The sequence below is a fragment of the Tachypleus tridentatus genome, chromosome 7 (assembly GCF_004210375.1).
Source record: "Tachypleus tridentatus isolate NWPU-2018 chromosome 7, ASM421037v1, whole genome shotgun sequence".
NCBI lineage: Eukaryota > Metazoa > Arthropoda > Merostomata > Xiphosura > Limulidae > Tachypleus > Tachypleus tridentatus.
Window position 1 is genome coordinate 56,604,139 of NC_134831.1, and position 24,010 is coordinate 56,628,148.

Here is a 24,010-nt window from a genome sequence, read left to right on the forward strand (position 1 = left end):
TGAACTATAGTGTTTGCAGATGTACGTAATAACAAAATATGTCCATTATGGCCAAATAAGTTATCTATAAAAATAAACGTATAATATGAGTCAAAATACAAAGCCAATGAATTTCATACTACTGGCTTTTTGTGTAATTAACATGTTACACATACTCCAGAAATGCTTGTGTTCCATTTTTTGTTCTTAATGCTATTTTTAAGTTCTACTTAGTGGATAACTTTTTGTATATGAATTTTATTTCAACATGACAAATTGTAACATAGAGTATCATAACATCTTACGTTATTTCATAATAATTTTGTAATTTCTGTCTCTTTGCTTGCTTTCTTTAGTTTCTTAAAAGTGTTTTTTCTTAATTATAAAGCTGCATTGGTATATCTTGTTATTCTTTTATATTCCCCTTTTTACCAAGAGATTTTGCAGATTGAAATGAGTTCTATATATTGTTCTGTTCTAAACCCTTTCAGAATAAACTATTTTTAAGTCCTGTTGTTTGCTGTATATGTTAGTAGTATAACACATCTAGCTCATATTCAGGATTTTTAGTCTTTTTCAATAATGGTAATGAAAACTTTAGATAATTAAAAACAAGAGGGAATCCTCAATAACTGCAGCTGTTATTAATCTCAAATTAGTCAAGAGATGGAGCTACAAGGTGAAAGTTTATACTTCAAGAAACAAATTTAAAGCCATTTAATGAGCTTCTATGCTATGGCTAAAAAAACATTAATGTGGTAACCAGGCTTCTTAAATTATATCTTGATTACATGTTTGTTAGTTACTAGTTCACATGTAAATTGATGTAAAACTTCACTTAAAGACTTCTTTGTTACAGCTCAGAATATTGAAAAAATAACAAAACTGTTATGCCATTTATTTTTTATCACTGTTCTGATGGTTGTTGTAATATTTTTTCTTCAATAAACAGAAATATTAATGTTAAACTAGGTGGTATGCCTGCTTAGCAGTAATGAAAGTTTAGAAATTTAATAACCATGAAACCATGTAAAGGACTACAGGACTGGTGTGTTATTATTTTCCTGTTGTTTCTCATACAATGTCTTCTCCTCTGCTTTTTTTGCCACACAACACACCTTTCTGCCATCTCTTTCTTATTATTGACCCTGTAGAAATATAAAAATATATAAGTAGTAGCAACTTGATCATATGACTTGTTTGTTTGGCCTGTGCATAAAGCATCTCAAGCCTTGCCAAGCAAATTTCTGTATATTAGTATATGAGCAGTGAGAATAATTTACTTAGTTTGGTCAAAATGTAAGTCACGAACAAAATAAACAGTTACTTTAAATATGTTTTCCTTGAAATAAGTATGTTGTGAAAGATATTTAAAGATAATAAAACAATTTATATATTGCATTGCTCATTCTTAGAAATGCTTTTGTCTTGCTATTGATTAAAAACAAAAGAAAAAAAACACCTTTGCCTTTCATATTACTATTTTCAACCTGCTGATTTGATCTTGGAAGCAAGTCAGTACTCCAGATATTTTTTGTTTTTCTTTATGGGTTTTGAATGTGCACTTAGAATGAATGTTACTAGGAGTTTGAAAAATTTACTTGGTTATCTTTAATGTTTTTGCTAGCATCAAATGGATAAATCTGGTAGCTTAGTAGCAATGGGCTTTTCCTAAATCCTTATTGGAGACCTCTTACATTTTCCAAAGCTTCTAGCCTTTTTATATTGTGCGCTATGTGTTTTACAAAGTTACCAGAGATTAACCTTGGAAAGTTATGTTGTATGAGTTTGTAATATGAAATGTTTTGATACGTTGTAAATATAGTGTTAAAAAAAAAGATACATTGCATGTATGTATATATATATATATACACACACACACACAATAAAGTTTCAGCTAGGAAACTACACATTGTATTTTTTTTCTCTTGTTATTATTCTGTGTTTTTATTTATTAGGAGAACGGGAAGAAATTCAAGTAACAGCTGAGAGACTATTAGGTCGTGCTTTAACTGTGGAAGTAAATGTTAAAACTCTAAGAAATGAGGCCCAGAATAAAGCTCTTGATAAAGTGAATAAATATATTGAAGATTTATTTGATAAAATACGAATAGACTTAAGCAGTGGAAGGCGAATGTGTGAGGCATATCTGAATGCTTGCCTGCCAGAACCACGAGGGCCTATTGACCAAAGATTCCAGACTGTAACAATAGAATGTACTGCTGATGACCAAAAGAAGACACGTAGAAGGCTTGAATCACTCCTTTCATCAGTTATTGAAGCAGAAGAAAGTTTGCATCACTAACTAGGTATTAATATGTACTTATACAAAAATTCTATATAGAAGAAAATTAGAATAAACAATTCAGTTTATGTATTAAAAAGAAACATGAAATATTATCAGAAGTTGATTTAAAAAAGCTTTTAACATCTTGCTACTTAACTATCATAATTTTTAACAATTATATTTTGATTTAAAAGTAACTTGTAGGTACACAGTCTGACTAATTATTTTTTTATAACCACAACTTAAAATATTCTTGCCATATTTTATCATTTTTTAAGTATTTTTCTCATGGTTTAAATGAAAAGAAATTGATAAAATGTTTGATTAGTGTGGTTCTAAAACTGAACTGTGAGTATACACAGTAAATTCAAAATAAAAATAAATTGTTGATATAGTAAAAACACCTATATTCTGTATATGTATTTTTTTAAAGATATGTTTGAGATGAATATCAGAAGAGACATCACTAGTGTGTGATGTTGAACTAGAATAGACTTTCTGTATTTGATGAAGACTTGTATCAAGTTTGAATCACCAAATTTGTTTTGTTGGCTTCAGTACTAATCATCTAATTAATATAAAATTCACCTAGGAAGTGCTTCTCAATTAAGTCACCAAATTGAATGCATTTTTTTCAGCAGTGCAGTTTGCAAGAAGTTTACAATTTATTTTTAATTTAAAATATTTTGCCTGAGACATATTTAGCAATGCTATGGTATAATTTTTTTTTTTAATTAAAGATCAGTACATATGTAAATTAAGAAGAAAAATTGATTATATGGCTATAGTTCTCTGTTTATTAGGGAAAAAAGCTTTATTTGGTGGGTTGTAATGGCATACAAGTGTACTCTTAGAATTGAATACAAATTTTTGTGGGTGGAGGAATTAATCATGAATTTATGACTTGTGATTACTGCTATTAGAATAAATACATGCAGTAAAATACAAGATACTTACCATCACAGTATTACTGTACATGTACATCAGAGCTGTTATTACTGTTTGTGTCCATTTTGAAACTTGAAATCTGAAAAGTATACATATATATTTGTGCAAGATTTGTATCTTTTCATTAAGCTTATAGAAAGAAAAAATAATAATAACAATAAGGTAAATAAGTATATTTTGTGCATTTGTAAAATGTACTAAATTGGTCTAACCATATGCAATCAGTTTTATTTTTAAATAAAAATAAATTTGTTAAATTAGTAAAAATGCTTATATTCTCCCTAATTCAGAGGATTAATGAATAGATTGTTTTTATCTTTCTTACTGCTTGAACAAGCATTCCTAATTCAAGCTTGTCATCTTCAATCAATTTTCTAATGTTATTGAGCCAAGATATGCTTACCTCTCCATTTCCTTCCTTTTATCATTCAAAACCTATGCTAACCTTTCTTCAGATCTGTATACTCAAAGTAATGTAATTTCTACATCTTACATGTTAGTCTTTATATGCTATACCAAAGTTGTTATACAGAAGACCATTTTTATCACAATTCTTCCAATTATGTAAATTGCTTTCAAATTCAAGGGCTTTTTTAAAACATGTTTCTCAAGCCTTGTTGAATTATTATGGCTGTTTTGATAAATGTGTACAACAAATAATAATAAAAAAGTAGCAATGCATTATAAATAATTAGAGCTGAACCACAGAGAATTAAGGAGGTTGGGAATTAGGTTATTAGATATGGAACAGTTAGAAGTATCTGAAATACATACTATTACTAGGGCTTTGCTTTAAATTCCATAATGTCAGACATATTTCATCACTAGGAAAATGTTCACACATAAGTTAAAAAATATATAATTTTCACCTTTCATAAAATTATCTTAAAGTTGATGGGAAAAATTCATTATTTCTCTTTGTGGACATTATTATTTGATTTAAGATCAGAGATCATTTATAAAGATCAGTGTCTAAGATGCCTGATAAAAATAACAGTGTGAAACATTTTTACCAACAAATCATAAACACTTTTTTTTTAATGGGAAGAAATACCATATTTTCCGACTAATAAGCCAAATTTCTGGACCTGATTTTTGTGGGTCGGCTTATTGGCCGATCACTCCTTTCGGAAATTTCTTTTTCTTAGGAAATGTTTTTCTTTTGAAAATTACCATAGGCGGTAATTTTGTCCCATCAGCAAAGCACGTTAAGACTACAGTGAAACGTTGTTTCTGGAATTTCATTGGTTACCTAATTACAATGAGTGGAGCCAATAACGAATGACATATTGATTCCATCTCTGTCTCAATACGACACGTTCTGCTTTACTACAGAATGCCAATGATCACACACAACATGCATGCTGACGCTGAAACGAGACTAAGAAATCATTTTGAAGAAACTTGTCACTTCTTAAAAATGGCTTCGGCTTATTGGACGGTAATAAGCAAAAACCCTCATTTTCAGAGCTGAAAATTGGCCTTGGCTTATTCGGTGATTCGGCTTATTAACCGGAAAATATGGTAGTTGTAATATTTTCCACCTTACTTTACTACTGAGTCTTATTATCATGAATTTGCTTCATGAACTTGCATGTCCTCATAAACATTTCTAAATATATCACTGGACTTTTCTTTATTAATAATAGTTTCAGATTCCAATTTAGTTTTATCTTCTGTGTTGTTGTTTTCTTTTTTTAAAAAAAAGAAATGATTCCCTAATTTGATTCATTCATTTATAAGGGTAAGATTAGAGAAAATGCATTTGACCAGCTAATTTTACAGAAAGTTATACCTTGTAAGTTATGAGAAGTTCATATTTTACTGTTTCTTAACATTATTTTCCATTCAGAAATGCTTTGAAATAGTGTATGCAAAGCTAATAAAGATTATTTGGGACATTTTGGAAAATGCTTTAAGATTTTCTTTTGTAGTTCATGCCTACCTGTTGTTTTAAAGGTGAGTATGACATGAAAAAAGTGGTAAAGTTGTGGATCACTTCAGTAGGCTTGTGATTTTGAATTTGTTGATTATCTGTTATACAGTCTCATTAAATGGATATAAAAAGGAATATGTTGTGTTTACCCTATTTGTACTGTTACCATATCTGCACATCATACTGCTACAAATTATCTGTCCTTTGTATGCTTATAATAAATGCAGTGGAGCGCCATTAAGCCACGGACCAGTAAACCGCGAAAATCGCTTAAGCTGCTGTAGCAAGTCTTGTGAGCAAGGATTATCGTGGCTCACCGCTAATTTAAGAACGTGTAAAAACGCGGCTTATGAATTTAATCCTGGCTTTATAACTTCAAGGGGATATTTAAAAAGGATTTGCTTTAATTTGGGAAATAAATAAAATATATTACAATAGAAATCGACCGTTAATCTACGTTATCCGCTCTCTATGTCAGCTTTATAGAGGCCACCATTGTTACCGAATCACACCTCTCCATACATTAAAGTTAAACTGCGGTAAATCCGTGAAAAAAGTGATCAATAATTAAAGTATTATTTTTAATTTGATAATCCGATAAAATGATCACTCAATGGCCCGGATGAGGCTCCTCGGCGGAGCTGTTGGCGACTTCGGCTTTTCAGTCACAAAGGTTTAAGCCGCGGTTAAGCAGGTTGACCCCCCAAATACCGCAGCTTAACGGCACTCCACTGTACCTCAGGCTAGGGGTCATCAGTACAGAAAATAATGGAGAACATTAAAAATACAATTTTGCCATGACAAAATGCATCTCCCACCTATCATTTTAAACATAAAGTACTTTTATTTTCTCTCATGCAGTTTAAAATTATATTTTGTGAGTACTGTCTTCCATGGTTGCAGTTGGAAATTTATCACAAAGTCATTTACATTTCCTTCCTATTAAAGAGCATTGATTCAAACAACATGAAGTACCTATGCCTAACATACCATACAAGGTATCAATATCTCAAGTTCCTCAATAGTTTCTGTTTCACTAACTAGCAAGCAAGTGGTGCTAAGTTTGTGTTATCTGAAGCACTGCAAGCTGTCACCGACATGATACAGAAAGAAAGTTAATTAAGGAAATGGGAAATTCCAGACCTTGAACCAGTGTTTTGAAGGCATTAGCAAATTATTATTATTATTAGTTGCTTTTTTTCCCTCTAGCAAATACACAACTTTATACAACATTAACATTATTTAGCTGTAAAATTAATTACTGCATGTAGTAAATGTTAATAAATACACATGTAGATATGTATTCCACATATATGTATAAATATCCTATGTCTGTATTCTTGCCAAAATTTGTAACTGCATGTAAAAAGTGTCATTTCAGCTATTTCATAAAAGTTACAAGATGCTTGATATGGTCAGAAAATGGTGTAGTTATGCCATGAGTTTGTAGATCAAAGTTCATAGCATTGTTGTTGACAACCACTCTAATTTATCATCAAAAGTTGTAGTTTAACACTTATGATCTCCTGTTGGTCGCATATGAGTGACATTGGTTTACAGCAATGTATCGTGTTACTTGTGAATGGTATGTAATATGTTGCTAAATCCATGTCAAGTAAATGTGATTCATAGTAAAAGGCTTTTTCAGTTTGGTTTGTAATGCTTATTCTTAAGTTTTTGTTATGGTTTTAAAATAATGCATAGGCAGAAAAACACATATCGCAATACAAAAAGTGATTGTGTGTGTGTGTGTGTGTGTGTGTGTGTATATATATATATATATATATATATATATATATAAAACAAACATTTGCAAGTGACGTGGTTCTGCAGGTAAATGTACTTTCATAAAAGTCCATGTCACTCATTTTTTTAAATTAACAAAACATTTATACCTAATAACCCTAAATCTGGTATTAAAAAGTGAAGTTGGGCATAAACAAAATTTTACAAGTATGACCTTGGGAGCAAATGTGTTAAATACTGAAAGCTATAAGCATTTAGCAGTATTGAGCATAACAGTTGTGTTAATTGTGGACAAATTAAGAGGAGTATGAAAAAAAAAACCATCAGTATTTGGCATTATTTCTTTATTATTACGTCCACTGAACATGAGCATATACTGCTTGCAAAATTGTACAGTAGAGACTTGATTCAAATATAGACAGCTTACATGATTGCAAAATCACCTTGGAACCTGCAAGTAAAAGTCTTGCTAATCACAATTATAATAATATTCTGTATTTAGTCTTGCAGTAGAAATGACTTATTAAATGAAGTTTATGTGACCCTTTGGGAATAGAAAGTTATAAGCAAAAGATTAATACTATTTCTTCTGTTGCATTTAAACATACACATACAGGGTGGATTATAACTTTTATTGGTCCAAAGGACATTTATCAATCCAAACAATAACTTGATCTGATATAAGTTGACAGTGGTTGGACACACTCAGCATGTTAATGCTAGGGAAGAAGGTCTAGGGGCACAAACCCAGAAATTTTGAAAAAAAGGATTATAGATTTTAATGATCAACAGTGCAATGACAAGTTACGGCAATGAAATGATAATGTTTTTGTACGTTATATACCTATTTGATATACTTTCAATCTAAGTAGTATTTAGTATATATTTATCACCATAAAATTGAGTAGCAGCCTACTACAGCGTATAATAAAATAAGGCACATAACTTTACAAATTTAAGACAATTATGTCATTATTCTCTTTTCTGTTCTTAAGCCATACATCCCATTCTTCTAGGGATAGTGTTTCTGCATCTTCCACTAGTGCTGAACTAGAAGATTCAACAATATAAACACTGATTTCATGTGGACAGTACCCTTTTCATGAAAACTGGTTTGTTCTTTTTGTGGTCTCACAATCCTTCTACAAAAGTTCAACAGCTGGCTGAGGAATAAAGTTGTTCAGTGGAGGCCCTTTCACTTTTATTTCTAGAGGATCTTTGTGTTTCAACTTGCAAGTTAGTTCTCTTCTCAGTTTGATGGTTTTAAGGGTAGATAAAATCCCTTCCATAATATCATTGAAATATAACTTTTTATAACTTTCTTTTTGTAGGACCAAATATTTGTGCAAATAGTGTACTACTTCCTTTGTCTCATAAAACTAGAAGGCCAAAATCTTGCTTTTCTAATTGTTCATTTTAGCAAGATGAGATGTATACTATTGCAAAAAGATATCTGCCAATATAGAATCTTCATATTGTTCCTCAGTATCAGTCACTAATCTCAATTACAAAAGTACTTGCACTTCTGGTTTTACCTTTTCAAACCAACTATGAGTATCAGTTTAGACAAGTGTTGATCTTAATATCCTGATATCAACATTCAAGTCTGTTTTGTATCTTTTGGTAAAGTTTTCTTAGGTCAGGTAAAGCTTCATTATGGCATGGCTGCAAGGTGCTTCTGTTGTATGATTACAAGAATGCACCATTAGCACCTTTACTTGTAACTTTACTGATTACAAGTTTGACTGTTGGTCATTCTTTAGGGCTACTCCTACTCTCAGCCAGTTTTTTTAAATGCTTGACTGATCTCACAGTACGTTGAAGGGCCATGACAATATCAAGATTTTCTTTTTGCACATTTAACTTAAGGAGTGAAGGGGATTTAAGTTCATCTACATATAGAGCACAACCACTTAGCACATTTTTATGCTTCCATTTGCATAGATAATTTTTAAGGTGAGCTCTGTTTGCACTATCGATGGATCTATCAGTTGAAAGCAAAATGTGATAGTTTATGTATGTACTAAACCATCTACTACTTGATGTATAGCTTTGCACTTGTGTATAGTTCATCTAGTTCCTTGAGACCTAATTAGTATGTCTCCACCTTTGGTAAATTCAAATATCTCCTTCAGGTCAGCAATAAAATTCACTTAGCTTATTAGGATTTTTTGAATAAAGAGAATAGAGCTGAAGCAGCATTTACTATACATTTTTAAACAGACTACTTGAAAGGATTATACCAGATCCAAACCAACCAAGAGAGCTCTTTTTGTAATTTTTCATCCTAGTCTGTTCCCCAGTGTTTACAGAATCACCATTTGTACCTACATCTATAAGAACTGTTCACCAACTGTGTCTGAAACATACTTTTATTAGGGATATCTTGAAGCATTACTCAAAAGAAATCTATTGAACCATTAGCATCAGCTTTTGAGGCACTTCTACTGTAAAAAGTCTGGCATATGATTTCAGTTCTTCAGTTTTGTAATCTTTATAGCAGTGCAAAAGCTCAGTTATCTCATCTTCATTATTCCCAGTACCTGTGGAATTGCCCATCAAAAAACTGAAAAATCAAGCATTATCCAAACTAAACATAAGATCTTGATGTTGTTGTTTTGCAATTTAACTTGTAAATAATCTTGCTGAGTCCTTAGTTTTATAAGAACTTCTAAGTCTCACCCCATACTGTTCTTCCAACTTTCACAGAGCTGGATAATCTTTAAAATGTCATATCTTCCTTAACCATAAGATAACACATATTAAACTTTTCCCCCTATTCTTTTAAAAGTAGATTTACCCCTGTGTAGCTAGCTATAGGCAATCAGAGAGCACACAGTAACAGGAATACTTGCTTACTTTGCCTTCTTGGTCCAGTAGTGAGCTGCAGCAGCTTTGTGCTGTTTGCATGTTGATGTTTGTTTGGTTAGTGGAGCCAGCAGTCCATACACATGAAAAATTCTTCATGCCTTCAATTGAACTTTAAAACTATTTGCAAGCAATGTTTCAGACTGTTTCAACAAGTGATGAATCAGTATAACATAGAAGCCACAAGATAATAGAAAGCTTTCTTTCATATCCATTTGCTACTTCTTGAAAGTTGTAACACTTGCCCCACATTTTGCTTTCTCTTTTTTTCTGCTTCACACATAAAAATTACACATGCATGAGACACCCACTTCTTGTAATTGAGGTGAAAATGCTAGTAGCACCTTACATGTGCATGTACTTTATTATTCTTCAATTTAACTTTTTTTTTTAATATAAAGTAGTATTATAACTAAACATGTAGTTAGCAGGTAATATTATAGTAAAAATTTTATATTACATGACTGGATGTTGTATGTCTGCCTGAAAGTTATATGGGTTGTTAAAGTTCCTGTTTGATCTCCAAATGTCACTATAACTGTCTATATATACATACTACTTTCTCAGATAATATCAGAATAAGATATGAGAAATATAACACAACATAAGAAATAAATGTATTGGTAAAGAAACCAAGAGGCTGTGTTAATTTTAAGAATGGATGAACAACCTAACTGGTGTACCCCAAGCTGAATACAGATTTAAGGTTGCATAGTTCTATATGCTTATAATGACAGTGTTTAAATATAGAGTTCTGTGAATGAACCTGTGCAGACTTGAATATGTGTCTGTGAAAAGGCTCAAACTTGAATAATTGAAGTAACATAATTTTAAAACCCATGTTTCATTTATGAATTTTACCACTATATTTTGATACTAATATGCTTTTAAGTTTTAATATTCTTTGTAAAAATGTTTGCTAAAATTTTTTCAAAAAATTTAAGTCATGTAAGAAACAGGTTGTTTTGTATAATAATGTGCAAATGGTCCTGTAAAGTATGACAGTAGTATCTGTGAAAATTTTTTTTACCAAATACATGAAGAAATTCTTTAATTTCTTATGAAATTCAAGTGTTTAAGAAGTTTGTCTGTCGGAAGTAAAATATTTTATGTAGGTTTTTTTATGGTTTACAGTAGTAAAAACATAATTTATTTTACATTTGAATACCTTTATAAAGCGTACAAAGAATGACTGGGTCATGTTTCATTAGATGTAAAGAGAAATTAAAGTTCTGAGGATATTTATTATGTGGCACAAAATATTGTGTTGCTTTGTTATTTGACGTGTATATTTGTTGCCTGGTTACTGTTTATCTATAACTGTTATATGTGTACTTATAGGTTTTTTGTAAACCTGCATATAACACACTTTTAAACAAAAAATATTTATTGTATAATTTATAAGACATCAGTTTTTAGTTTATAGAATTTAAGTCATATTTATATTATTTTTGTCTGGCCAGAGATCTCATCTTAATTTATTAAAACTATTAATTTGCAAATTGTGCACAATATTATTAGTACAAAATTCATGATTGGAACGTGGAAGTCACATATTGCCAGTGGTGTAACTACAGAAGATGCCCTCTTCCCATATTATTTTCCTATACTTGCACTGCTACTCACTGCAGTGTCAAAGAAAGTTTATTTGCACCTCTGAATGTTTTGTAAGGTGTGGCTTAAAATATACTGGATCGACTTGACATTAATTATATAAACTCTTCAGGAATGCATTTGAAATGGTGATATAAGCAAACCCATAAATAAAATGTGTTTTACACAAAAGTTTGGATACTTGAGCCAATTAAACTATTAGGGAAAATGTTGTCTGAAGTTGAGAACAGTTAGTTTTCTTGATATAAGTATTTTCTTCACTTAACTTCTTTTATTAATTTACTATTGTGATATTCTCTTGGTCATTTTTAAATATTCAAAGTGGTGCATCTAAATGATTTGTTTAAAACTGTATCAGTTGTATGTAATGCAGTTATTGGCATTTTTACCTTGTTTTTTTTTATTCCCCCTATTTTTTCATGAAAGTAACAATTATGGATATCAATACTAACACAATAATGATTTATGAAACTTTTTTTGTACTCTCCTTTATCTTTAAAAATACTTTATAATTAACTTTACAATTCAGTTTTATTTAATTAATTCTGTTTAATTGATTACAAAGGGGCTGTATAAATATTTTTGCAATAATAGCATTCAGTACATTATTGTATCACGTTCAAAAGTTTCATGCTTCCTATGCTACGTTTTTATTTTTACACTCTATGTGAAGTAATAACAAGCCTCTGGACACTCAAAGAAGGGTGATAGTATGAAGTGTAGTCTTGTGAATAAAAACTATTTCGAGCAAATGGTTTTCAGTAATATTTATTCTTTTCTCAGGATATAATTTGCAGAAATATTAATTTCATTTGCCAGTTATTTTTTTGCCAATCATATATTTTCCACATTTACAACTGTTAAGTATTGACCTTACAATAGATTGACAAATCTTGTATCTATTTGTATATTAAAAATATAACAAAAAGCATCAATGTTTTGTGCATAAACTTAAAAAAATTTATCTTGCCTTTAAACAAATGAAAATTGCAAACTTTTCAAGCTTGTTAACACAAGTGCTGGAAGATTGGGGGTCATATGTAATAAAAGGAAAAGGATAATATAATTATCTATATTAGTTGTAAGTAACAACACTACAAAAACGTAGATTTTATAACTGTTAAAAGGTCATTTTGTTATAGAGCTTATATTTGTACCCTTGAGACAGTTGTTAATGAATCTCTACAAAAGATTTGCATTTTTACTGCTCCACCTGCCTCTGACAAATGTTTCCCAAATCCTTTATGTGTAAGAGCCTACAAGGATGATTTTGTGAAACATAACATATTCAGTAATCTTCTCAAATCTTTTGAGCACAATATTTTTCATTATATGGTCATCACACACTACCAGAATAAACCCTAGATTATTTTTTGTAATGGCAACACTTATTATCCTGTTCAAAGATCATATCCTGAAGCAGCTGCAATTAAACAACAGATATCATTTTAACAAATACCACCTTCTCTTTCCATTTTGTTGCCTTCATTATAATAACCTGTATTTATTTGAACACTAAATAATATCACCAATTGATCCTTAAACCAAACTACATCTACAGCCTAAAGTAATGGACTTCCAAACAAAATTGTATATATGTGAAGTAACTACTAACTCAAAAAGTTAAAGAAATTGTAATGGGAAGATCTTCCAATGATTGGTTTTAATTACATTGCAGAGAAAATTTATGATGATGTGAACAAGCTAAACTAAATTTGTAAAAGTAAGAATAATACTATTCATGTGCATTAAAGATATAGAAACCAAACAAGCTGATAAGGGAAATATAGTATTATGAATAAAGGTAGCTTGTTAAACATGTGAGACAGTAAAATAATACTTAACACCTTTCAACAGCATTACTGTAATTTACAATCATGCAGAACTCAAGTAACCTTGTACAAACAGATAAGATTCCAATGTAGATGGCCATAAACAGGCCAGTACTTTCTGTCTAAAAAAAAAAAAGACTTATAGGGAGGAGAACCAGCCCCCATTTTTAAGGTGTCGCCTTAACCAACCGCAAATACAATCTGTGTCTCATGTATTCATGATCATAAAAACTATTGTTTAAACAAACAGAAATGCCCTAGTTGCTTGTTATAGAAATTTCATGCAGCTACACAAGAACTAGTTTTGAAATGATGGACTAGAAGAAAGACAGCTAATAACCAACTCTTGTACAAACAAAAACTGAAATTTGATCACCCTTATAGTACACTCATGGCCTCAAAGTGCAGGACATGAACACTGAACCCTTAGCTACACAGTACAGCATGCTAACCAGTAGAATATGTTCAGCATTCAAGTGATTTTCCTGACCTCACTTGTATGTCAGTAGTTTTTTTTACTTGTATACATATAGTTTTGCCCATATTTTTTTTTTCAAAGAAGAATTAACAGCACATTGCAGAGCACATATTCAATTATTCACCAGTTTTTTTTTTTAGTATTTATTGTATTAATTGTACTGCATCTTTATGACCTTTAGAAACTGATTTATATGTCTCAAAGACAGGTGAAACATTAAATATATATATATCCTTAAAATAAACATAGTTTTAGACTGTGAACTTTAACAGTTAGAACATTTCATTATATTTTAACACTGTGGATAGGTCACAAGTTTACTCATGTTTGTGCAGTGTCAAAATGATCAGTTTAAAAGGAGTCAAATTTTGGTTTTTTAATATTATAGACGGTTATTATTTTTCTGATTTTTACATACAATACCCATATTTTTAAAAAGGGCTTCTCACAGAAAATTTAATGTGTTTAGAGTGAAGATGAGATAATTACTGAACTATATGATAATAATTTGCCAGATCTTCCAAGTGAAGGTGAAGATGTGTTTGTGGATCATTCTGAAAGTGACTGCAGCTACAGTGACTTTGTTAGAGCTACAAAGATATGTAAAGTTGTTGTGCTTGCAACTGATTCTGCATAAGAAAATGGTGGTGATTCTACTGATGTTCCTGTTATGATAATGCTAATTGGTCAGATATAGATATTCTACCAGACTTGGAAATGTTTGAAAGAAATCCAGGAGTCACTATAACTCCATCCAAACCAGAAAGTATTGCTGCCATGACAAGGCTGATGTTTGGTGATGACTTGGAAAAATTTACCATAATCAAACTGCAAAGAAATATAAAATGTCACCTAAAGGACCTGATTGGTTTGAAGTTATACCTACAGACATGAGCCAAAACAGATTTGGACATTTTGGGATTTCAATGATAATCAGAAAATGGATGAGTCTTCAGGCAGGCTCTTCAAAATTCAACCGATACTGGACTATTTCCTCAATAAACTCAGGATACCATACAAACCAAATCAACAGTTGTCATTGTATGAGGGCATGATTCCTTGGAGAGAATGTCTGAGATTTCAAGCATACAACCGTGCAAAAATTGTAAAATTTGGCCTGCTGGTGAGAATGGTGCATGAGAGTGACACAGGTTAGAGTGGTGAGAGTAAAAAATTGGAGGAAACTATTCTTTCAGTTCTTGCTCCCAGTCTTGGATTGTGATATTGCATATACCAGAGCAATTATTATAATAGTATTTCCATGATAAACCTGTTCCTAGAACTACAACAAGAATCTGTGGAACAATCATAATTAATATAGGGTTGCTGTCAAGCCTGAAGTTTCAACAATGATAAAAGGTAAAACATATTTCCATAGTCAAGATGATGATTTCATTTTCATATGGAAAGACCAGAGAGAAGTGAGAATGGTTTCATCCATCCATAAATCATCTGTTTCTACCACGGGAAAGAAAAATAGAATAACTGGAGAAGAAATAAAAAACAACAACATGTTCTCCAGTATAATATCCACATGAAAGATGTTAACCATGCAAATCAGTATCTCTCATACTACACCACTTTCAGAAAAACAGTGAAATGAAGAGAAAAGGTAGTAGTTTAATCTAATTACAGCTTTTTAAATTCATATGTAACCTACATAGCCCTGAATCAGCAGAAAAAAATAAAATATAAACAGTTCCTCCTCTCTGTGGTAAGAGAATGGATTACTGATGAAGAGAGAAAGAAGACTTAGTGGAACTAGAGAGGAATGAACCCAGTCCATCACTTGAAGGTACAAGGAGAGTCTCCACATAAGAATTCCTCAGGAAGACTGTCTGGTGACATGAAGCAGCATATTCCTGTGTTCATTTCATCTACAGAAAAAAGAAATTTCTTACCAGAACCCCGCAGAGTTTGTATTACCAATAGGAAAAGAAGTGACACAAGATACATTTGCAAGTTTTGTGCAGTCCCACTCCATAAAGTAAAATGTTCTACAAGATACAATACTTCAAAATTTACTATATGTTTTCATGTATGTATTCTGTAAGTTTTAAATAAATAATAAAAAATTGTGTTATGAAGAAAATGAAACACATCTGCCTCCTTTCAAACTCAACAATTAAATAAATGGCACCTAAGGATGTTCTGCACAAACCACAAGTAAACTGTAGTATGTTAATATCTGTTCTGCAAAGAAAGCATGTACCAGTATTATGTAATATACCTTTTCTCAAGTTGCAGAATTTTAGTCCTACTTCTGAAACATAAATTCATCATAAATAAAAAAAACTGATATCCTTCCCATGGTTAATTCAAAACACTTTCTATAAGAAAAGAAATCTGAACATGATAAAATTTTATCTTTATATGCATTGCATGTATAATTTATGCTGCTCCACAAAATGTGAAAACTGTGCATTAAAATAAATGCTCATTGAACTGGCAACCATACAAAAAAAGGGAAGTAAAATGTTAATAGTTGTAAGGCATCACAAGGTTATAATACATTTAACATGAAAAATGTGTTGGACAAAAACCTAGACTTGTTAACCAGATAACTGAAAATACAGAATAATTTACATATAAAAAATTTTATTTTCCAAGAATCAAAGATATAAATTTTTATACATGAATTATTATGTTAAACTCGTACAAGGAAACTACAAAAAAGGAAGTGTGTAGTGCTTTTAATTCACATAGCATAAAGTTACCCTTTATTTCAATTTAAAATACAAGATAAAAAATACATTAGAGTTTAGGAACAGAAAAAGGTATTATAAGACTAGCAATTAACTGCAATGGTAGTAAATCTGGAGAAATAAAGGCTGCTCCCATTATTCATACTCTGAACAATTTTCAGTATTATTCTGTAAAAGTACACCAACACATTGGTCATTCCATGCCAACTCACCCAGAAATAAAGAACTTTTCCCACTTCATGTCATTGATTTTCTTTTAAAAAATTCAAGCAAAAACTTCATTTTGATTTATTCAGCCTTGGAAAATCTTAAAGCTGTACTAAAGTTTTTGCATACATTTTTTTCAAGGAAATCTGTCTCATGAACTGCAAAGCCCTAGGTGAGTCGGCATAGAATGACCCATATGTAAAATCTCCAAATTAACAGATGACACTTGAAGTATATATGAATTCAGCAATCTAACACACTTCAGTGTTTTTGTATCACTCATTTTGCAGTCCTTAATCAGCAATCCTTTAATTATAGCACTTTTTTCAGCTGAAATTGCATATGTAGTTAGCACTGTGTTGTCAACTAGTCCTTTAGCTGAGGACATGTTTTTTGAAATTATAATTTACTTTTGCATAGAGGCAGAGTTGAAATCATTTGAGCCAACTCTTACCACAAAAGTTATTGTCTCCTGAGTTTTTTATATACCCAGATTCAATGAGAATAGTCTCAGTACTGTTTTTGACCATTAGGCAGCAGCATTATTTTGCCGACAAACTGAAAAATGCCTTGTGAATTAAGCACAACTGTTAATTTTATAGCTATTGCCACCAAAGTACAAGAACCTGCAAGTGTGGCAGTTCTACAAGGCAAGAGAAAAAGAACTATTAGAAGATTGAGAAAAGCTGGCTGAAAGAGCCTTTAAAGATGTTAGCATCAATGACAGACTCTTTAACTGTCATTTTATATACCATATTATATTCAGCATGTTGCACCAAATAGCAAAAAAATCTGATGAAAATCATAATTATTGAGAGGAAAGATTTATCAATGATTGGCTAGAACAAGGCAGATTGAATAGGATTGTTCCAAGTTGTTGAGATCTTGTTCAGCACGAGCATACTTCTGGATGTGTTGCATGTTGAGCAGACAGTCATAATGCAATCCTGGAAAATAGAGGAAGTATTTTTAGACACTCCTAACTTTCAAAACAACCAACATTTTGTGTGCATGTTAGGAAGTTTTTGTGAGTTACGTTCAAAATGTAATTAAATTACTTTGTTATCATAGTATATAAATAAATTTGACAGAAAATGTAGCAAATAATCCAGATGTTAATATTATTTAAGTTTTTAACCTTATAATACAGTATTAAAAAAACATTAATTCCCCTTATGTGAGAATTGTGACATCTGCTCTCTTGGTATCCCCATTTCTCTAATTTATTTACCACCCCTCCAAGAAGTAAGACGTTCAATGTAAATTACCTATTATAATGTTATCATCACTCAAGCAAAGCATAATTTTTTTAGTCTTCAATCTTATTTGATTACAGAGCCATCAAATAGAAAATCAGATACCACTTGCTATGACAATCTGTCATATCCTCTCTTTTAGAAATTGCAAGTAGATGTGTCTGATGTTTTATACTATAAAATGACGTATTATATTAAGCATTTTCTGTATTGAGAATTGTCTATTTTACTTCTAGTTCAAACTTTAATCCTAAGGAAAACACACCAACAAGCTTAGCTGAATTCATAGACTTCTGATGCATAGTTAGAAAGCCAGATAAAGTGGAATAGTTATAGAACATTGTCACTTTCCTGCACAATAGTATTCTCTGTTTTTTGATGCATTATTTAATTCAATGAGAATTTATTTAGTGCAGTAGTACTATTAGTATAAAGAAGTAAGGTTAAGTGCCATCAACAATCAACAGCAAAAAGAGAAAAAAAGACAACCGATGTAAGTACTTTATTTCTTGTTTTACATGTGTATTGCTCATTCGTTATTATAAGAGTAACTACAATGTAAAAATTAAAAACTCGTAGGTTAGATAAGTTTAAGTAATGAATAATAATAATAATACAATTTTCACAAGGTACACTAGCAAACAGTCAATGCATTATGTAATTTGATACGGTAACATAAGCTCCAGGTTTGCCATTCGATTTTTGCATTTTATGGTGGGAAAATTAATTTACACAAGACTCATAGGGCAATAAATAATAAAATTTCAGTATAAACAGATATACATTGTTACAAGTTTAAAGCTATTTCAGATAAACATAGTAATTTCATGTTATAATTTGAAGTAATTCTAGAATGAAAAAAGGATAATTTAGACATTTAATTTTTTTTTTGGTGGTTACAAGATCAATAAATTAACCAATCATATATAAAGTTATGGTAGAGAAATAACAAAATATAAAGTTTTATGGAAAAATAATGTTTTATAGTTTACATAAATGAAGTTTGAAGATTTTCAGATGAATACATTTTTAATCTTACCATGAAATTCACTTTGCACTCAGTCTTGTAAAGAAAACTACTCAATATATTTGTGGACAAATCTTTATTTAAAAAATTTAATTTTTGGTGTAAAATTGTATTGTGAAATTTACTGAAAGCCTGCCAGATTTTGTGAAGATACACTGACTGTATTAAAAGTTATGGTATGGAAACTGAACAAGTACAAACTGGTTACATACTCTGTAGATTCAACCAATCACATGTGGAAAAAGCTAATTATTACAGCAGTTAGTCAAGCTGGTTATTTTATTCAAATATTTTGCTTATAATTTTAATGAAACAATGCGTGAGGATAAAATAATTTGTTTATTGATATAATCTACAAGTAAACAGTGCTTTATGAAGTCACATGCAAGAATATTACTGAGCAACTAACTTCATTGCATTTGTTTATTAATTATAACAAATGTTATAAAAGTAATGCGAAATGAGTTTGAAAGGTAAAGCCACAATGTCTTTCAAACAGGACACATGCTTGCTTGTACAATACATAACATTCATGATGACAAGAAACCAACTTGAAGTAAAAATGTATCTTAAGATGGCTGGTATGGGTATTGAAACTTTATTTAGTTGAGATATATCAATACACAACATTTATCTAAATATGTCTATCATTTATAATCTAGGATCACAAAATTTTTTTACAACTAGTATCCTCTTAAAGTTTTTACTTTTAACACTTACCCCAAATGTAGTTTCCAAGTTTTAGGACATACACTACAAAGGCTTCCTGCTGTAACATGTCTAATATAAGTAAAGGAGACTACACAGAGAAATGATTACATTTTAAACATGTATGTTATGTTTTAAAAATGAAAAGTAAGCTCAAACCATTATATTATGTCTATACCAATCCTAATTTAGCTTTCTCATCCATTATATAATTTTTTAAACCTTATAAATACATTAAAATAAACATTCTCTCAAAATACTTATCTATGGATAATCAAGTAGCTTATTTGCTAACCATTTGCATCTTTTTCTTTATTTATGAGTTATATAATTATCTGAATTCAAGTTTTTAAAGGATATATTTCAGAAATAATTATTTTACCTCTACTCAGACAGGTAACTAAAATTCCCAAACTGGAAAGGAATAATGATTCACAGCAGCCAACCAATGAACATGACTAACACAAGGTCACAACCAAACACTAGAATGGATACAAGATGAAAGCCTCTTAAATCCACTGGGGTGGTAAGGAATTGGATGTAGGTGATTTACATCTCAGATGAAGAAGAAGAGTATAGATTACAAAAGACTCTGACTATGGTTTCTTCATTTGGTAGAAGTTTACATTTAAAAATACACAGTGTATGTCTCCTTGGAAAACCCCATAGTCTAGTATGAGATAAAAGCTATAGCCATTTTATTCCTACAATGATCTTGTGACAAACCAGTAATGTATGTATGTGGCTTAGTAGCCTTAATGAGCCAGAAATACGTTCAGAAACTGATAGAAAAGGAAGCCACAGGAAGCAAATGAAACCAATAAATGTTAGATAAAGCAGTTAAATGGAGCTAGAAAACAAAAATGAAAAAAACATTGTAAGAATAAAGCTCATACTAGTTCAAACCATATCCCCTAAAGGACAACAAGCGACACTTGCAAGAAGCATAGTTAACTGCCAAATGTGATGGTAGCAGGGTGGATACTAGAAGCAAAATCAATTATGGAGAAAAAATGCATTAAGACACTTTAATGAAAGAGTTAAGAGTTAAAAAAAGTGAAAAATAAAAAAACATAACAGTGAAACGTATAGTTCTGAATAAGATTAAGCACCATGAACCAACTATTATGGGTTTAGATTTATCACACTAAAATATAGCAAGTCTAAAAAGTAAGGGAGTGTTTTGAAGTATCCAGAAATGGAAATGTAGATTAAGAAATAAGTACCCTAAACATAAGATACCCCTTGGCAACTAATGGAAAATTAGTTACTGTTGGAGATTTTAAATCATGATAAGTAACTAGTACAAACATTATATACAACCCCTAACTCCAGTAAATTGGAGTATATAACCTAAACTCATTCTGGCAATCCACAATTGAACAAAAAGGCTTAAAGAAGTATCTGTAAATAAGTTTACATGTGGAAGATTGAGAGATTTATCAATAGTGGTATTTAATTTGTTGAATTACCACTTGAAAATCAATAGTGGTAAGTTGAATTACCACTCAAAAGAAGTACCTAAGGACATTATCTGGAAAAGAACTCAACCAACAGGAAGAACAGATTTGATGGCTAAAAGCATCTTACAAAGAACAATACTTACAGTGGAAACCATTTAATAAAACTGTAACCTCTTATTTGACTGCTGTTATGTCAAAACACATTATAAAATGAAATCAGCATTGACAAGTTTATGTATTTTAATTTTTTTAAAAATTATTTAAACAGTAATTTGTAAATTGTTTACAACAGGCTTTCCATAAAATTCTGAAAAAAAAAAAGTCAGGCCACCTAACACCACACATTTTTTTAACATCAGTACTACGAATAAACTTTTTCTTGAAGTGGCTGATATCATATTTTCTTGTAGTAAACTAGTAAATATTATCCAGTGTCAAAAGGTACAATATTAACATCTTTAAAAAGGTACATTTGCTCTCATATATCTCAACAGCATTAACTATCAAGAAATATCCAATATAAAACAAACAATACAAATCAACACTAATGGCAAATCCACCATAATTCAATCCAAGGAGTAGTGACACACACCCCATCTTCATGCTCTTATGCAAGAAAAATAATATAAGCAATACGATAAAGAAGGGTCTTGTTGAATCCAGTCTACCTAACCAGCAAAATACTTGAGTGTGGACACAAATAAAAAAATATATATGTATTGAAAAGAACACAAACAAATAAACAATAAAATAAGTTGGTCCAAAATGTATCTTGGAAAATTCTTAGTTCAATGACGACAAATTCATTGTTGTCAGACCACAATTAACTTTAAGGTAACTTCTTGGAATTATGCATATCAAGACACACAGCAGCATGTTGTGCAGCCAAGACAACCGGCAGGTCACATTGTGCTTTTTTAATGTTTTCCCAATAGTATAGAAATCTTCCACTTTCTTTACCTCAAACAGTGGTAACCCAAACTATAATGTATTTTCAGTGGCTGTGCTCTGCCAGATCCTTACTTAATGTACCATATTTCAAGATAATCCATTAAGAAATACATAAGAGACAAAAATCTCTACTTTTGATTAAATTTCCTTTCTTTTTTTCTTTGCATCAAAATCACAGATGCTTTATTTGATAGAAAGACATACTTGTCTTTTATGAATTCTTTTAAAGTTTAGTACACTGACAGATCTTTACCACTTTTAATTAGGTGTCAGTGTTGGTCTAAATACAAGCAACAAACACAAAGTTGTTCAATAAAAACTGCTTAATTTATATTTTGTGCATGTCTACATAAAAAGTCACATGAGCCATCAGTAACATTTTTACTACAGCTTCATCTAAGATCATTTTGGTTTTATCTCATTTGGATAAAGATAGCTGATTTAGAGCAATAAAACTATAGGATATAAGCATGTGCAGGTACAAAGATACTAGATTAGCAGTTTCTAGCCCAAGCTTTCAAAAGGATTTTATGGGTGGATTATTATTATTCATTGCCAACTTTTAAGCACAAAATTGATAAATTATATAAAATTCTCCTAATTAAAAATAGTTAAACAATTGGTGTAAATAATAATACTTGTTATGGCTGTATTAAGTGCATGTTGGTGATGACAAGAAACTGTTAATCTAGGTTCAATGTCATCACGATAAAGGGTTTTGGCTTGTTTGAATTTTGTGCAAAGCCGTCCCTAATTTAGCAGTGTAAGACTAGAGGGAAGGCAACTAGTCATCACCACCCACCTCCAACTCTTGAGCTACTCTTTCACTAATGAATAGTGGGATTGACCATCACATTATAATGTCCCATGGCTGAAAGGGCAACCATGTTTGGTGTGATGGGGATTCAAACCTGTGACCCTGAAATTACGAGTCAAGTGCCTTAACCACTTGGCCATGCTGGGCCTCACTATAAAGGGAGTTACTAAAACTGTTTTAGAGAGAAAAAAGATTCTTTAAAATACATGGTGGGTCTGTAAAGTATAGGTTTGTTCCAAATAATAGGGTTATGATCCTAAAATTAATGTTGGTTACTATTGAGTTTCACTCTCTTACCTGCTGTGGTTTGTTGGTGTGTATTGAGAAGAAGTCATGACATTTAATCAAAAATACCTTGGGTGTAAAAAACGTTGCCCATAAAAAGATTGAGCATGTGAATTAAAGGAATAAAATCAAAGTTGGCAGTCAAACTGGAAGCTACACTCATAACATTGACACAAATTTTACAGCAGATATTTAATCATTAGTTAGCCTGATCACATTTTTTGTTCAACTTGAGGTATGATGATGGGGGAAACAAACTAGGACACCTCAACTAATCAATGAATATATCCTGTAAAATTATTTAAATGCTATTCATGTAGGTACCAGTTTGGCCACCAATTTTGATTTCATTCCTTTAAGTTTCACACTCAATCTTTTTTTTTTGACTGCATCTTTTTTTTCACTTGTAATGTGTTTAGATTCATAGATAACAGGACTGTTAAATGATGAAATGTTCCATAACTGAACAGTAAGTCAGTTAATCTGTATACCTGTTTACAACTTTCAACTTAGTGACATGTGCAATTCAAATAACTGACAAAACATCCCTATTAAAGAGTAATGGGACATTTTAAATTTTCAATTGCTCTGTTACATGCATTCTTTGGCAAAATCCTCAAACAATAAGGTAATACACAATGCAATACCAACAAGGATCCACATGGCGTACAATCTTAAGAACATCTTTGGAAATGTTTATGTATTTAAAACTGGCTGGAATGGGTAGAGAAGGCACAAATAAAGGAGCAAACAACGTTTCGACCTTCTTCAGTCATCGTCAGGTTCATCACGGATTTGCAAAAATCATCAGTAAATACTCAGTGTGTATTAGCTCTGTTCATAGGGTGTGTAATCAACTGTTTGTTAATGTATGGTCTGTAAAGAAATGGGTGTGCTTCATGA

General features: G+C 31.0%; 1 protein-coding gene across 6 annotated transcripts in view; it reads left to right on the top strand.

The window, feature by feature from the left end:
• LOC143255723 (BAG family molecular chaperone regulator 2) overlaps window positions 1-21,441 on the top strand; it is a 39,973-nt gene extending 18,532 nt beyond the window's left edge. For 3 of the 6 annotated variants that reach the window (XM_076511845.1, XM_076511851.1, XM_076511850.1), the window contains exons 3-4: window positions 1,938-2,288; window positions 19,984-21,441. In XM_076511845.1, coding sequence (XP_076367960.1) covers window positions 1,938-2,284 — 347 coding nt within the window. In that variant the 3' untranslated portion in view covers window positions 2,285-2,288; window positions 19,984-21,441. Of the gene's footprint in view, window positions 1-1,937; window positions 2,289-7,912; window positions 12,131-14,203; window positions 15,781-19,983 lie in introns of those variants that run through there. The other 3 variants (XM_076511849.1, XM_076511847.1, XM_076511848.1) reach the window with 3 other exon arrangements.
• Window positions 21,442-24,010: the final 2,569 nt, after the last annotated feature.